The 16225-nt window shown below is 43.1% G+C and overlaps 1 protein-coding gene across 1 annotated transcript in view; it reads left to right on the top strand.

Annotated features, from left to right (window-relative positions):
- The window catches only part of LOC136576576 (multidrug and toxin extrusion protein 2-like), a 58201-nt gene that overhangs the window by 34581 nt on the left and 7395 nt on the right, over positions 1–16225 (top strand). The window contains exons 7-15 of the mRNA XM_066575970.1: positions 426–523; positions 2426–2523; positions 3860–3973; positions 6976–7043; positions 7935–8043; positions 12037–12112; positions 13448–13517; positions 13597–13729; positions 15320–15414. Of these exons, the coding sequence (XP_066432067.1) occupies positions 426–523; positions 2426–2523; positions 3860–3973; positions 6976–7043; positions 7935–8043; positions 12037–12112; positions 13448–13517; positions 13597–13729; positions 15320–15414 (861 nt within the window). The remainder of the gene's footprint in view (positions 1–425; positions 524–2425; positions 2524–3859; positions 3974–6975; positions 7044–7934; positions 8044–12036; positions 12113–13447; positions 13518–13596; positions 13730–15319; positions 15415–16225) is intronic.

The raw sequence follows: 16225 nt of genomic DNA, 5'->3' as shown, positions 1-16225 counted from the left end.
GTTAATGGTATGATCACAATAATATTATAAACTATAAGAAGTGACTATCCTTTTTCATATACACAACCACTTTTGAAAGTCCGCTGACACACGCACACACACTAAATTTATGTAGTTCTGGCAGGAAGAAGGGGAGGGAGTTGTAAAAACAAAAAAAATTACTTTGGTGTCAACTGAATAGTTGAGACTCAGTGTTAGTCACTCATTTAATAGGGGTATATCCATATTCCTACAGCTTTATTTAGTGAAGAATAAAACAGAAACATGTAGGTAATGAAATATTAAACAACGGAGATACAAGATGATATGACATAATAATAATGTTACTTATTCCGGTTTGTACCTTATCAGTACTTTGTACATAGCTTTCATAATCTTTCCATTATTTTGAAGCCTTCCGTAATTCTTGTTTTGTTTCCATCCAGGGTATAATATGGCCTCAAGTTATTACTGGTGTTGTTGTAAACTTCATTAATGCTGCGATTAATGCCATTTTTATGTACATCCTGAAGCTGGGAGTTGTGTGAGTCCTTTTACATATCATTCATTCCTGCAGTGCTTTCATCAGTCATTTCTTAGTACGTTAAAACGTTATTCTATGCTTACTTGATTTTGTGACAGTTGTTTGGGTTTTTTTGGCCCAATTTAGGTTTCCATACGTACACATCAATGCATTCTACAAACGTGTCCAACAGTGTAACATATGGAGTGATATACTGTAACTAGTCACAGTGGTGGAATTTCCAACATATACTATACAGTACTAGCAAAATTAATTGGACTCCTGAGCCAGAATACTACATATGTTAATACTTAGTGGGGCTTCTCTAAGCCCTAATCATATCAGATATTCTCTGTGGCATACTTTCTACTAATGTCTGATACACTTCAGCTGCTATTTCCTTCCATTCAACCTGCAAATGTTTGGTAAGTTCTTTCAAAGAAAATGGATGCTGTTTATACTTCCTGACCTGATGTTCCAGTTTGTCCGAAAGATGTTCAAGAGCGTTGGCTTTGTGACAAAATGTGGTGTCTTGTTGGACGTGTTGCTGACCATTCCCAGAATATTGCCACATTGTTGACAAAGCATTGATTTCTAGAATGTCAGTGTATACCTCCATGTTCATGGTTCTTTCCACTACGACTAAAAGACCAAGACCATGCCATATAAAAAATCCCCAGACCATAATAGAATCTTCATCGTTAACACAACTAACTCTGTCAAAAGGCGTTCCCCAGATATCCTCCATCTGATTTGAAGATGAAGTCGCATGATTCGTCACTCCATAGGACGTTCTTCCATTGCCCAACTGTCCAAGATGACACTTCTTGCGCTACTGCAGACAGGCTAATGCATCTTATTTGAGAGAACTCGCCAGACATATGTGGGTTAAATGCAGGAAAATGTCAGCTGAAATGTATCAGCTTTACGAGACCTCGCTTTGCATTGCATGCACTTAGCACATGATACAATGCTGACGGTGGGCCCATTGAAACAATGGGCGCTGAGATGTGAGAGCACTCAAAAAAATAGAACATGCCACGATTTGTTTCAGGTACACAGGGTCGCTGGCCGGGCTTACAGCAGGAATCCACTGCGGACCTCCCGTGTGAGCCCGGGCTTACTAAGAGCAATTTTGTCTACTGACTATTAGGCTGGTGAGATAACACTATATTTCAGCCACAAAAGTTCCTATGATGTTTAGGAGTTAGAGTCAGAAGTCCTTTGGTCAGGCCTGGAAAGTTGTCCATATTACGAACACAAAAATGCGGCCGAAATACAGTGGTGTTTCCTGGCCTAAGCCAGTAACAGAGTATTCTCTTTATACGGTAGTTAAAATTTCTAGCATATAAAGAAAGTATAAGGAAGCAGCACTTGCAGTCATGCGTCACATGGATAAGGCTACATGCGCAAGACTCCCGTGTGAGGTTGGTAAATTGTGACATGCACAAAACCCATACAAATATGAACTACATTCTTTGGAATGGAGTCATACACATGAGCCATGTTTTCCCTCATAGCAATGCTGCAAGACTAAAAATCACTGCGTCTCCTATCTTTTGGTGTTCCCTCGGAACACCTCGCCCATTGTTTTTAAAGGGACCTTTACAGACATCACATGCCGTGTTATGTGCACGCGAGTACGACGTGGTGTCTCCCATGGAAATCAATAGGAAACACTTGCGCTCTTCTAGCTTGTGTGAAACACATGCCTGAGGATCGCAATTTCACAGAAGTGATGTGAGGTGTTTTTAAATAAAAAAAACTCTTCTCATCCGCCTGTAAAACGTATGTTGGCAAGCGCGATATCGGTACAAGTCACTCGGCCCGATGTCCCGCTCATCAATGTGCATGTGGCCTAAGTTAAGAAAAGAATGTATATAGTCTTCATTTACCTTTTGTGTTTGTTTGTTTTTCCTTTAGGGGATCAGCATGGGCAAACACAATATCACAGTTTGCAATGTTTGGAGTGCTTTTTATTTATATTATTTGGAAAAAGCTACACCTTTCAACATGGGACGGTATGTGGCTACTGAAAAATGTAAAGTTATTTTAACTCAAACAGTAAGGAGACGGTGTAATATATGAGTTGTTGAAAAACTGTCAGCTATCTAGTGATCAACCATAATATTGAAACCTCCGACAGGTGAAGTGAATAACATTGATTATCTCATCAAGGGGTGGGATATATCAGGCAACAAGTAATCAGTCCGTTCTTGAAATTAATGTGTTGCAGGCAGGAAAAAATGGACAAGTGTAACAATCTGGATGATTTTGACAAGTGCCAAATTGTGATGGCTAGATGGCTGGGCCAGAGCATCTCCAAAACAGCAGGTCTCTTGGGGTGTTCCCAGAATGCTGTTAAAACCTACAAGTGTAATCCAAGGAAGGATAATTGGTGAACCAGTGATAGGGTCATACTCATTGATGCCCACTGGAAGCAAAGACTAGCCTGTTTGGTCCAATCCTACAGTAGTGCAAATTACTTAGGATGTTAATGCTGTAGACCAATCAGAGTGTCCATACCAATCCCTGTCCACCATCATAAGTTCTAAAATGGGCATGCAAGCATCAGAACTGGACCATGAAGAAAATGGAAGAAGGTGGCCTGGTCTGAAGAATTACTTTTTCTTTTACATCACATGGACAGTCAGGTTTGTGCATCACTTACCTTGGCAAGTACTGGCACCATGATGCACTATGGGAAGAAGACAAGCTGATGAAGGCACCATTCTGATGCTCTGGGCAATGTTCTGCTGCAGAACCTTGGGTCCTGGCATTCACATGGCTGTTACTTTCACACGTATCACCTACCTAAAAACTGCTGTAAACCAAGTATACCCTTTCATAGTAGCAGTATTCCCTTATGGCACTGGCCTCTTTCAGCAGGATAATGTGATTTGCCACACGGCAAAATTGTTTAGAAATGTTTGAGGAACACGACAAGGAGTAGAAGTTGTTAAGTTGACCTCCAAATTCCCCGGATCTCAATCCATTCGAGCATCTGTGGGACATCGGGGGAAAACAACTCAAATACATGAAGGCCCCGGCTCACAACTTAAAGTATTTGCTGCAACACTTTCAAAGGTTTTGGGGAGATCATGCTTCAAACGGCAAGAGCTTTATAGTGAAACCTACATTTTTAATGATATCGCTTTTAAACTTTACGAACAGCATATTGTCATTTCTGAGCTTTGGTGTTGCAGCATTGTCTGACAATTTTATAGCGCCCGTTATATATAAGTGTATTAGGCTTTTTGCTGGCATACTATCAGCTTATATTTATTATAGTTCCTTTACTTGTTTGTATTAGGATTTTTGTGCATACTACTTATAGAATGTTTGTTTGTTTTTTAGGTTGGTCCAGAGATTGCTTGCAGGAATGGGGCTCCTTTATACGCTTGGCCATACCTAGTATGCTTATGCTATGCATTGAATTGTGGAGCTTTGAAATTGGAGGGTTCTTAGCAGGTTAGCCCACATATGCTGTTTCTGCTAACACACTTTTATAGCATTCTCTCCCCTTAAGGCCTTATTCACACAAGCGTTTTATCGCGGCTATTTTGAAGTATTGGATTCCAATGCATTCGTTCAGATGGGAGATTTTCCAGTGCGTAAGGAGCCTATGAGAGCCTTCAGAAAAAGGGAGGGAGGGAGTTTATCAGCGGCTCGCGTTGCTAAAGTCCCTCTCCCTCCCCTTGCCGGCAGCTCCCATAATCAGGGAAGGGAATTTAGCACAGCAAGCGCTGCTGAAGTCCCTCCCCTGTCCTTTGCTGGCAGCTCCCATAGGCTTCTATGGGAGCTTCTATTACCATGATCAGCAGGCAAAGGGAGGGGGAGAGACTTTAGCAGACGGAATTCAGGGCTGCGGTGTATAGATGCCGCACCTGGCCATGTGAATGGGCGAGAAAACGGGAGATTTAGCCGTGACCCAGTTGAGGCTTTCTGCCGTTCATGCGATTTTCGGCCGCAATGCAGGTAGACGAAAGTCGCAACACACATGTAAAAGAGCCCTAAAAGTCCTTGAGTTTTCATACTGAACCCTTATATGTTATTTCAGAAAGGCTGGCATTTTACTGTGTCTAAAAAATACACATATTTGCAATTAAGATGCTTTACTAACTAAGGCCTCATGCCCACGGCCAAGTCAGATTCCGCTTGCTAAATATTGCAGTGGAATCAGACCCGGCGCCCCCCAGACACCCTATACTCACTCGCCTCTCCGGATCTGCCACGAGTTGCTAGCCCGGCGCGCACACGCAGTGCAGCGCACGACGTGATACTTCTGAAGCGCCCACTGCGCAGAATTTCACGGGACGGACAGCTTCCATTAACTGCAATAGAAGCCGTCCACGCGATTTTCCACACGGAATAGAACATGCTGCATTCTCCCTCATGAGCAGAAAATTGCAGTTTACCACAGTATGTCTATGGACGTACATTGCTGTGGAATTCACAGCGGGTGTCTGACCGTGAATTCCGCAGCGATAATCTGTCTGTGGGTATTTGGCCTGAAGGATAACATTGCTTCCGCCAGACGAGTACCTCATGATTCTCGTTTTCCCAAGCGAACGAGCTAGTGTCGTCATCACCAGCTTGTTTGTGCTTGTGCAGCCTGTTTAGACAGCTAAATCATCATTGGTAATCATAAACTTCTTTTTCACTACTCGTACAGTGTTTCACATTCCTATGTGAAACGCTGAACGATCGATGTTTAAACGCAGTGAGAAGCCAATGAGCCGACGATGATTTTTATGCTGGTTGAAACTGAATGCTGAACAGGAAGCGTTGGCTGTTTTCATGGCCGGACGATATACACTACAATCTGATTCATTGGATCCCAATGCATCAGATCACCCAGGCGTATTCCTGCGGCGTAAAAGCGCTGTCCGGCAAATATAGCGCCAGGCGCTTTTACGCGCGCTGGCCCCATTGAAAACATAGGGAGTACATTGCACTCCCCTGACACAGCTCTTAAAGTTATGGCAGGGGATGAAGGAATGCCCTGTCACAGCTGTGGCAGAGCTCCGCAATGCTATCCCATTGCTTTCACTGCCGCAGCCCCATTGAAAACAATGGAATGAAGGCTACCATCGCAGCAATGATTTTCAGGAAGATGCTTGAAATATAAGCCCTTTCCTGAAAATCATGGCCACCTGTGAAAAAAGTTTAAAAAAAAAAGATTAACTTAGAAGAGCCGTCCAGCTCTTCTCTCCAGCCCCGGCAGTCGCCTTCTGTGTTCTGGAGCCCGGGGATTGAAAAATCCCCGCCTCCAGAAAGCACTGTCTTTGATTGGCTGAGCGCTGTGGCCAATCAGAGGCAGCGCCCAGCCATCATTAAATGACAGCTGAGTGCTGCCTCTGATTGGCTACAGTGCTCAGCTCCGCCCCCTCCCATTGTTGGCTCCGGACAAGAGGCAGGTGCTTAGCTCTGCCCCTGCCGCTGTCCCACCTACTCCCATTGCAAACAGTGATTTAACCCCTTGAGTGGCGGGTTTCCTACCACCCTGTCGTGCCCACCAGGGCAGGTTTTTTAAAATGGTCTAATCATTGAATTTCAACAAATTTTGCAGTTGCGTCTCAAGAGCCATAACTTTTTCATTTTTCCATTGACATGGCCATATAAGGGCTTGTTTTTTGCGGGACAAGCTGTGATTTTTTTAAACAGGGGGGAGGAAAAAAAGAAATGGGGAAAAAAGAAAAAAAGGGGCCATGTCATTAAGGGGTTAAATAATGTATTAACTTCCTTCACTGGGTCATTACGACGCATGGATACCACATGTGTGATTGTATTTGTGATTTTTTTAAAAGTAAAGGGAGACAAGTGTTTTTATTTTTTTATAATTTTTTACCTTTTTTTTTTTTTTTATTTTTATTTTATTTTTTTTGTCCCTTTAGGAGACTTCCACAGGGACCCATCGGGACCCCCTGATCACATTCCGGGGGTCCAATGGTGACAGCCCTTTACATGCTGCAGTGACAGCCCTTTACATGCTGTAGTCACATAGACTGCAGCATGTAAAGGGTTAACACAGCAGAGATCGGAGGTTTTCTCTGATCTCTGCTGTAAGAGCTCGTACCTAGCTGTCCTCTGACAGCTAACAACCAGCTCTCCCTGCCACAGAGACCATCGGCTTGCTTCTGACAAGCCGATGGTCTCTATGGCAACCTGTAAACAAAGCAGGAGATTGCCGGCATATCGGCAATATCTTCTGCTGGTTTTTCAAAGCCCTTGCACTGCTCTGTGTGGGTCTGTGCAGGCAGAGCACAATGTCACAGCTTGTGGCATTGTGCTCTGCAGCTCCCATAGTGATACATAGCCTGGAAATCTTCCGGGCTATGTCGCTATGAGCAGTGGAGCTCGTCCCGGAAAATTTCCGGGCGTGCCACTCAAGGGGTTAATGTGATTGTTAGGGGATTAAATGTAATTGATTGAATTGGGGGAATTATCTTGCCTTCATTTTATCTCTGTAGGTCTTATCAGTATTGTGCAGCTCGGGGCTCAGGCTGTAATGTTGGAAGTGTCCACTGCTGCTTACATGGTGAGTTCAATTCAGATAGCAGAAATATTTCTGTTAATATACATTTATATATTTGTTTAATTTTCTCTCCCCTATAGATGGTATTTGTTTCCTCCACCAGACGCCTGGGGGGTGAGGGTTCTGCGCAGAATCTTAGCAGTATCTTCTGGATAGAGTGCTCAGATGTTGTTCCTGGGTTATATGCCTTTAAAAGTCCCGAATTTAACAGAGAATTTCTTCTCGCTGTTTTTTTTTTGGGGGGGGGGGTCGGTGCTGTGGGTTCTGTGGCAAAGCAGGAGCTTTAAAAAAAAAAAAAAAAAGCTGTGCATGTGCGCTGGCATGCACTTCCGCACACATTCGCAGTAGAGAAAAAAGAGGACCTGTACACGTATGTGCGGTGGCCAGCCGCGGGCAGGGTTGAATTCCGCTGCGGGCTCCCTTAATGTGCCCCAATGTTAGCCACATGATGGATACATGTTTATTCCTAATCAGTTTTCCTTTGAATGCATTCATTACAAAGGACTAATTAGGGCCATACCATTTTTTTTCTTCATACAGACTACTGCACTGATATAATAAATATATCCTGTATGAGCAGAATTTTAAATACATGTACGTTAAACAAGTATGTGATTTTCTATTGTATGAACCAATAAATGAAAAATGGAAATCAGAATAAGGTATACATGTCTTGGGAATATGTTTGGTGGTACTTTTCAAATGTGCATGCCAAACACAAACATTTTTAACCAAGCATATATCCAATAATATATTGGATAGGTAGCTTCACAATTTTGTATTATTAAGAAAATGTATAATATTTGTCCGCATAGAATCTGATTTTACAAGGCATAATTGAAATTTACAAGCACATTTTTCCCACTTTTTTCCACTTTTCCACTCCTGTTGAAGATTCCTGTTGGGTTCAGTGTGGCTGCAAGTGTGAGGATAGGGAACGCTTTAGGAGCAGGAGATGTGGAGCAAGCCAAACTATCCTGTAAAGTTTCCATTTTATGCATAGGTAACAGTGACATTCCTTCACTATTTGTCTGCAGATTCCAATATTTCACATCTGTTGATATTTGAGTCTAGTTAGTAATAGACATGCATTTACTGGTCTTTATGAAAATTAAAAGCAAAAATGTCCTAGTGTGGTGCTCTTCGATCGCAGCTTTGTCTACAAACCCTATGGCTTATTCAGACGTGCGTATTCACGCCTGGCCGATATACGCTGTCCCTCCCACTCACCGACTCTCTGCTTCTCTCCTCCCCTCCGAGCGGTTTAAAATGCGAGTGGGCAGGAGATAAGCTCACGCCCCCTCCCCGCCCTTGTCCATAGCCAGCAATGGGAGAGGGTGGGACAGTGCAGAGTTTTGCTCTGCCCCCACCCTGACCCTCCCATTGCAAACACAGGAGTGGAGGGGAGAGGCAGACAGTCGGTGAGGGGGAGGGAAGGAGGGACTGCTTAGAATGGAAGCGTATATCGGCCGGCCGTGAATACGCTGGCTGATATACGCTTGTAGGAATAATCCCCACGATCAGCAAATTGGTCAGGACCCGGCTACACAGCACTAGCAGAGCTAGACTTTTGGCTCAGATTGTCCAATAAAAAGTTGTTTGCACAGCATGTGTTTATATAATGTGTTTCACATGGGTGCGTGTGCTAATGCGCTCGCCACTACAGAGCATATTAGTACATGAACCAGTGGGTTTTTTTGTTTGTTTTCTTTTTTGACTACTCAAGCACTGCGAGTTTAAAAAAAAGCAGAAAGATAGGTCCTGCCCTATCTTTCTTGCACATGGAAAAACTATGGGCGAGAAAGATAGAGCAAGTCTTATCTTTCCTCAAGCCTAGTATTAATGTGCGAGAATCCAGATAGTGAAAATAACTCAATTGAAATTAATGGTGTCCTTTCTTCTCGTTTTGTGGCCTTGATTTTCACGGCCGCAAAATGGGGCAAAAACATGCCTATGTGCCCTCAGACTCTTTTTGTGAGGCATGACCAAGAAGTGAACTAAGGAAGACAAAATGGCCTAACTTGTCTAAACCTGACTAGCAAGATATCCAAAGTAAATCGTGCAACATACACCACTGTGATAAATTTGGTGCAGTTTCTCACTGTCTATATATATAAATATCTGCCTTACTATGTTTTGGAGTCACTTAAAGGGGTTTTCTGAGATTTTTTTTTTTAAATATGTTCCCCATACAAGGAAGTAGTAAAAAAAAAGCTTATACTCACCTGTCCCAGGTCTCCACATCTCCCACACTGACAGCTCCACATCTCCCATGTGACATAATGTCTGCAGGCTGCAGCAGCCTGTTTGTGGGATGTCACAGGCTGTTACAGCCAATTACAGTCCTCAGGGTTTGCAAGCTGAGGTCTGTGATTGGCTGCAGTAACCTGTGACGTCCCACAAACTACAACCTGTAAACGCAGACCCAGTAACACATGCCTCGGCACTCGTACACATCTAATATGTAAAGTAAAACTGCACAACTGTTGTTTATACTAACCACATAAGAATGCAAGGTTCTTAGCACGTATTTTGATCAAAGCATGTGGGTCCATGTGCCACATCCAACCTTATTGATGGGTACCTAGCTGTTACAGACATCTCTCTTTGGGCCAAAGGCCTCCAAAGAACTCTGGGAAAGTTGGATACCTGGCTACGTGATTTCATTAAGCCACTTGGGACATGCGTGTGTTTGCGCATCTCGTGTAGCATATTTTCATGCGCAATAGCTTTTCAACTGTACTTTTTGTGCATGCAAAAAAACACACACCAATGCTCTCAGCTGTTGAAATGGCCCGTTAGTTTATTGAGTTCAAGGTATTTGTGCAAGAAAACAGATCATGCTGCGCTTTGTTTCTGCAATGGAATTGCACACACCAAATATACGCATGTGAAAGAACCCATTGAAGTCAATGTGTTATATTTTCTGCATATTATGCAATCAAATTTTTGTGCTCAAATATGTCTGTGTAATTCCGGTCTAACAATAAGGGTGAATGCAGACGGCCGGGTCGTATTCCAACTGTGAGATTCTCGCAGCGGGATGCGACACGTGCCCCTACATTAACCTCTCGCTTACCCGTTCTCTCTCTGCTCTGCGATGTGCCTCTGCCTCTGTGGACTGGGGGGACTCCCCATCCTTTAACCTGCTCCCTTTTATTAAATACACGTGACTACTTCTTCTTGAATAAACTTCTTTTATTGAAAACAGAACATCCATTTTGTTTAATGCTGGCAAAAACTATGTGGGAAGGCCACAGCTTTATTTATTTATTATTCTAACCTTAACTTATCTTTTTCTCTTCCCATGCCTATCAACTATTTCTTAACTGACTCAAATTCTTTCAAGGCGTGAGAAAGCCCATTATGGCCTGTAGACGCCCTCAATTCCCCAGCTGGCATGGAAATTCCCCTATTAACGCCTACCGCTGTGACAACTTAACAACAAACTCATCGACCATGAACCCCGTACCCCTTTCCCCCTCAGCTCAGAGGGCGGGCGGGTAGGCGTCTTCTCTCTTCTTTACTCCACGTGGAATGGCCGGTCCTCCTCCTCCTCCTTGCTCCTCTTCCTTTGCTAGCTCCTCCTACCTACTCTGGTCGCTACCTACTCTTCCTGTCCTAACCTCCGCCCCCCAGTCCCTTGCTCCCTCGCTACTTGCTTTGGAGCTATCTAAGACTCGCACTGAAATAGGACAGGCAGCGGTTTTGTTACCAAGCGAGTTTACATGCGGTCAAATCGCAGCTATCTGCATAGGATTGCACAAACTAATACAATTCTATGGCAGCATGCAGCGGTGGAAATACTACGCGAAATATCGCTGCGGAATTTCCGCCCATGTGCATTCAGCCTTACACTTGCCTCGGCACTCATATGCATGCTTTGATCAAAATATGCGCTAAGAGCCTTGCATTTGTATGTCATTAGTATAACCAAGAGTTGTGGCATTTTATTTAGACATTAGATGTGTATGAGTGCTGAGGCATGAGTTACTGTTACTGCTTCTTGTATACACAGACCCAGCATGGAGGACTAAGCGGTCTCACTGGAGATGCAGGGACCCGTGAGCTGTGGGTGGAGCTACAAGTAAACAAGCTCTATGCATGCTGGGAGTTGTAGATAATAGTCTGTTGTGTTTACCATAGAAGTGATCCATGTAAACACAGTGGGAGATTGGCGGGATGAAGAAGCGGGTTAAGGGCTCATTTACATGGGGAGCTAGGCGCGCAAAACTCAAGCGCTTAATAAACACAAGTGGCTCTTAGAATCAATGGTTTCCTATGGGAGCGTTCAGATTCCTTCATCTGAATGTCCCCATAGGAAACCATTGGTTCTAATAGCCGCTTCTTTTTTAAGCACGTGTTTTTTGCGTGCCTTGCTCCCCATGTGAAAGAGGCCTAAAGGTACTGGTTGATGCTACTTAGCTGTACCTCCTAGATTTGAGCATTTCCATTTTGTGCCTGCAAAACCCCTTAAAGGGCTATGCACACCTTTTATTGGGAGGGAAGGGGGTGCACAATTCTTTTTTCACAGTCGTATTTGCATTGCAGAATCTGGAGCGGTTATCCGCCTCTGGATTCTGCAGCAAATACTGCCCATAAACATGCTATTGAAAATCGCTATTCCCTGTCCATGGAAATCAATTCCACTGAAGTTCATGGAAGACGTCCGATCTGCATTCAATATTGGGAAAAAGTAGTGGAATCCGACGGCGCGGCATAATCTGTACTGCACATGTGCACCGGCGTACTGACCAACACATCTGCATTACAGATTATGAAGAATCCGGACAGGTACACATGGATCACCGTTCGTGCACAGGGTCGGAGTCTGCTGCGGGATCCCTCATGCGGAATCCTACCTGGTCGTGTGCATTCGGCCTTACATGCATGTATTTTGCAATGGGGTTTCATTAACAGTTGTGCACCATTTTAATAAATAACTTGTAAATAGAGTTGAACTTGTAAATATTCATGATTTTCTTTTCTGTTTCAGTGTTTTGTGCTGTTTTCACTGCTAGTTTGCTGGCTGGATTAAAAGATGTGCTTGCTTATGTTTTCACTACAGACAGGTTGGTGAATATTTCTATAATAACATTTTATATTTTCACTTCACTATCCTGTCTTCTCCACTTCTGACCTCCTTTGCATATGTGATCATGATATTATCTGTCTGCTGCCTGCCCTGAACCTCGGCCTGTTATATCATTATGAAAATACTCAGCATGTTCAGACCTTTGCTCTGTTTACAACCACATTACAGCTTCTGCAGGTCCAGTACAAAAGCTGTATGGCAAAATTTTGCATGCAATTTGACAACTATGCCATGGCAGATGGTGGTCTGCTAGGGTGCTGACCATTGAAATCTGCTGCAATGACTCGGGTACTTCGCTCCCCGGAGATCAGCACAATCCCTGTCCTCTCCTCACACGTTAATCCCACAGCCATATCTGTATCTGCAACAAAGAGAAACTTGATAACTTTGGCAGGTACATTACATTTAAACACAGATTTGGATTCGTCGTCAAATGTTTAACTAGATCATATGTCACATGCACCCCTTCACTTTTTAAAATATTGTCTTGGTTCCAAGATGGATGCCGTGTTGGTCACTGCCCCTAACAGATTTGCCCCTTTTACCCTTAGCTACATGCCATACACAGAATGGTGTTCTCAACCACCGTTTTCCATCTATTTATCCTGTACTTCTTGCACTGATAACCGCTAAATTATTACTCATTCCCAAGTCGAAAGCACATTTTTTCATGTATTGTCTGCCCGAGAGTTGTCCTTGGTGATGCCTGGATACAGTTGGAGGGATGTTTGTTTACTTGCATAGATTATATGTTCTTGGATAAACAAAAAGGATGCAACTGTTACTGTATACATTTTCTATTGATTGGTCAAACCTACGCCTCTTTCACATCTGGACTGGAACCTAATGTCTGAGGTTCCACCACAGATCCAACACAAAATACCGGAAGAATAAAGTGCTGCATACAGCCCTCGCCCCGGTAAAATGCTGGACAGCTGAGTGGAAACCAAACGGACCCCATTATAGTAATGGGGTATGTTCAGAGCTGTTCAGTTCTGTCATAGGACAGATCCATTCGGCCAGGGGATTCCCCTGCAGCCTTATCATTTTAAAATGGTATTCAGTTGCATATTAGTATTTGCTTGACAGGTTTTATAGTATACATGTTGTTTTTGTTTTTTGTGCTTTCAAATGTTGGTTAGACCTATTTGGTTTCTGTGGAGCAAAAAGCAACACTTCAGCACTAGTTTTCATAGACCTATTTAGTATCTCTGAACAGGTATTCTTTCCACTTCATGTAACTCCTGTTTGATTGGAATATTGCACATCGACTTGTAAATATTGACCTTCCACTATATATTTTTTTCTATAGGGAGATTGTTGCTCTGATTTCTCACCTCATGCTTATTTTTGCACCATTCCACCTATGTGACGCCATAGCTGTAAGTACCTATAAGAACATGTCATATGTACAGTATAGCTTTGCTTAGAATGATTTACACATGTTATTAATCATTTTAGGGTACTTGTTCTGGAGTACTTAGAGGATCTGGAAAGCAAAAGATTGGTGCAATTATCAATGCTATTGGGTTTTACCTTGTGGGTTTGCCCACAGGAATTTCTCTGATGTTTGCAGTGAAACTTGGCGTAGTCGGTAAGCACCGCTATTAGTGTACTGCAAGAGTGATTTGCAAAACCATGGTTCATCTGTCTGTAGAGATGAAACACTGATGCTGGTACCACTTATTAAATATGGGGCATAAGTCCAAATACCACACACAACATACTTTCCTTTTACCAACTGCACTCTATCAGTCAATAGTAACTGACAAGCACAACATGGGCAATAAGGCACAGCTATTAAAGTTTTAGACTTTCATATACAAATTAGAGTGTTGGAGATATATAAAAATAAAGAAAAACGGGAAAGTTCAATACGTAGCGATTACATTTAGTAAAGCCCTGTGTCTAGGCAAAGACATGAACAGAAATGTACAAAGATCTAAGTGGATGTGTTCCCCTACTTATGTCAGTATAGCATGAATTGGACATTATTTCTTTACATTCTAGCACTGGTGTTGGTTGGAAGTACAATCCCCTCCTTTATAGGACAGCCTATGAGGAGGGCAATTCATTATGTATGCACAGTGCCACCTATCCCATTCACCCAGAGGCTCTGGAATATTATAGAACAGAACTTAGAATTCACATGGAAGTAGTGACAGAAGTATCCTTTCATAAATCATATTACATCCCGACAATCATGTAGGCACTAGACATGATTGGTTTTTATGTTAAACTTTATTACTGAATTTTGCCTATTTTTTTTTTTTGTCATGGCTTGTATTAAAAGTAAATCCTAAAAGCCTGCAGTTTTCACACTGAAGCACGTACACAGGAGACAGAAAATATCACAAAGATAGCACGCCAGGTAGAGACTGATCTGCACACCTGTTAGTCCAGCCCACAGATGCAGGAAAAGGCTAAGCAGCTTAACCCTTTGCAATCCAATTTTGGATTCAAGGTTTCCTAGGGGGTTTTCTCTTTCTGCTATTATATAATGGCGCCATTTGCTGGCTAGAGCCAGTACTGTGGTGTGGGACATGCTGGAGAGGCCCCCGACAACAGAGTGGCTAGTAATATACAGTAAGAATACCCTACCGGACGTCTTCCAACATCGGAGCTGTACAGCCTTCAATCAGAATGTCTTCTGACGTCAGACATTGGAATGGAAAGGGTTAAAGGGATACACAAACACACTAGTGTATGCTGAATTGTCCTGATGGCTATGTGTGACTCTCCATGGGGTCAAAGCAATGGGAGTTATGGGGGCAGAACAGCAGGTTCTGCTCCGTAGCCCTGTGTGTAGTGGCGCTGATAGCAAGAACACAATGAGCTGATCAGCCAGAGACCCGAGCGGTGGATTTTAGGTGATCAACTATTGCTGATCTACCCTGAGGTTAGGTCATCAATAGTATTTCTTTGGAAAACGCCTTTAATATTGTTGCTGTGTCTCTGATTCATATGCCTTGAACCTCGACATTTTGATTTTTAATGGCAATTGCTTTTAAATTGGTCAATATGTTCATGTACTGGAATAAACAATGCAAATAAAAAACATATTTTACAGCCCTTATAGGATCATAAATGAATTAGCTTTTTCCTTTATATAACATAATAAAGTAACTTAATTTGCTAAAGCAAATTTCTTTTACGATGCTTAAATTATGTTTACTGTTTGAAGGCCTGTGGTCTGGAATGATAGTCTCCGTCTTTTTACAAGCCTCATTCCTCGTGATCTACATTTTGCGCATGAACTGGGAAAAAGCATGTCAAGAGGTAATTATCATTCTATGTGGAATGTTTCCCAACTCCAGTTCTCAGGGACCCCCAACAGGTCCTGTTTCCTAGATTTCCTCAGTGTTGTACAGGTGATGTAACTATTGTCAATGCCTCAGACATTGCCACAGGTGTTCTTACTATAGGAGATCCTGAAAACATGACCTGTTGGGGTCCCTGAGGACTGGAGTTGAGAAGCACTGCCATAGATCTTTGTCATGTCGTGCTAGTTAAATAATATGTATACTGGAAACACAATACTTATGTACAGTTGTAGACAGACCTTCCAGTGATCAAAGCATAATTAAAGGGGTTGTCCCGCGAAAGCAAGTGGGGGTATACACTTCTGTATGGCCATATTAATGCACTTTGTAATATACATCGTGCATTAAATATGAGCCAAACAGAAGTTATTCACTTACCTGCTCCGTTGCTAGCGTCCTCGTCTCCATGGAGCCGTCTAATTTCAGCGTCTAATCGCCCGATTAGACACGTTTGCGCAGTCCGGTCTTCTCCCTTCTGAATGGGGCCGCTCGTGCCGGAGAGCTGCTCCTCGTAGCTCCGCCCCGTCACGTGTGCCGATTCCAGCCAATCAGGAGGCTGGAATCGGCAATGGAACGCACAGAGCCCACGGTGCACCATGGGAGAAGACCTGCGGTCCACCGTGGGTGAAGATCCCGGCAGCCATCTTCGCAAGGTAAGTAAGAAGTCACCGAAGCGCGGGGATTCAGGTAAGTACTATCCATTTTTTTTTTTAAACCCCTGCATCGGGTTTGTCTCGCGCCGAACGGGGGGGCTATTGAAAGAAAAA

The sequence above is a fragment of the Eleutherodactylus coqui genome, chromosome 1 (genome assembly GCF_035609145.1).
Source record: "Eleutherodactylus coqui strain aEleCoq1 chromosome 1, aEleCoq1.hap1, whole genome shotgun sequence".
Taxonomy (NCBI): Eukaryota; Metazoa; Chordata; class Amphibia; order Anura; family Eleutherodactylidae; genus Eleutherodactylus; species Eleutherodactylus coqui.
The sequence above is the reverse complement of the archived record's forward strand: the minus strand, read 5'-3'. Positions and strand labels throughout refer to the sequence as shown.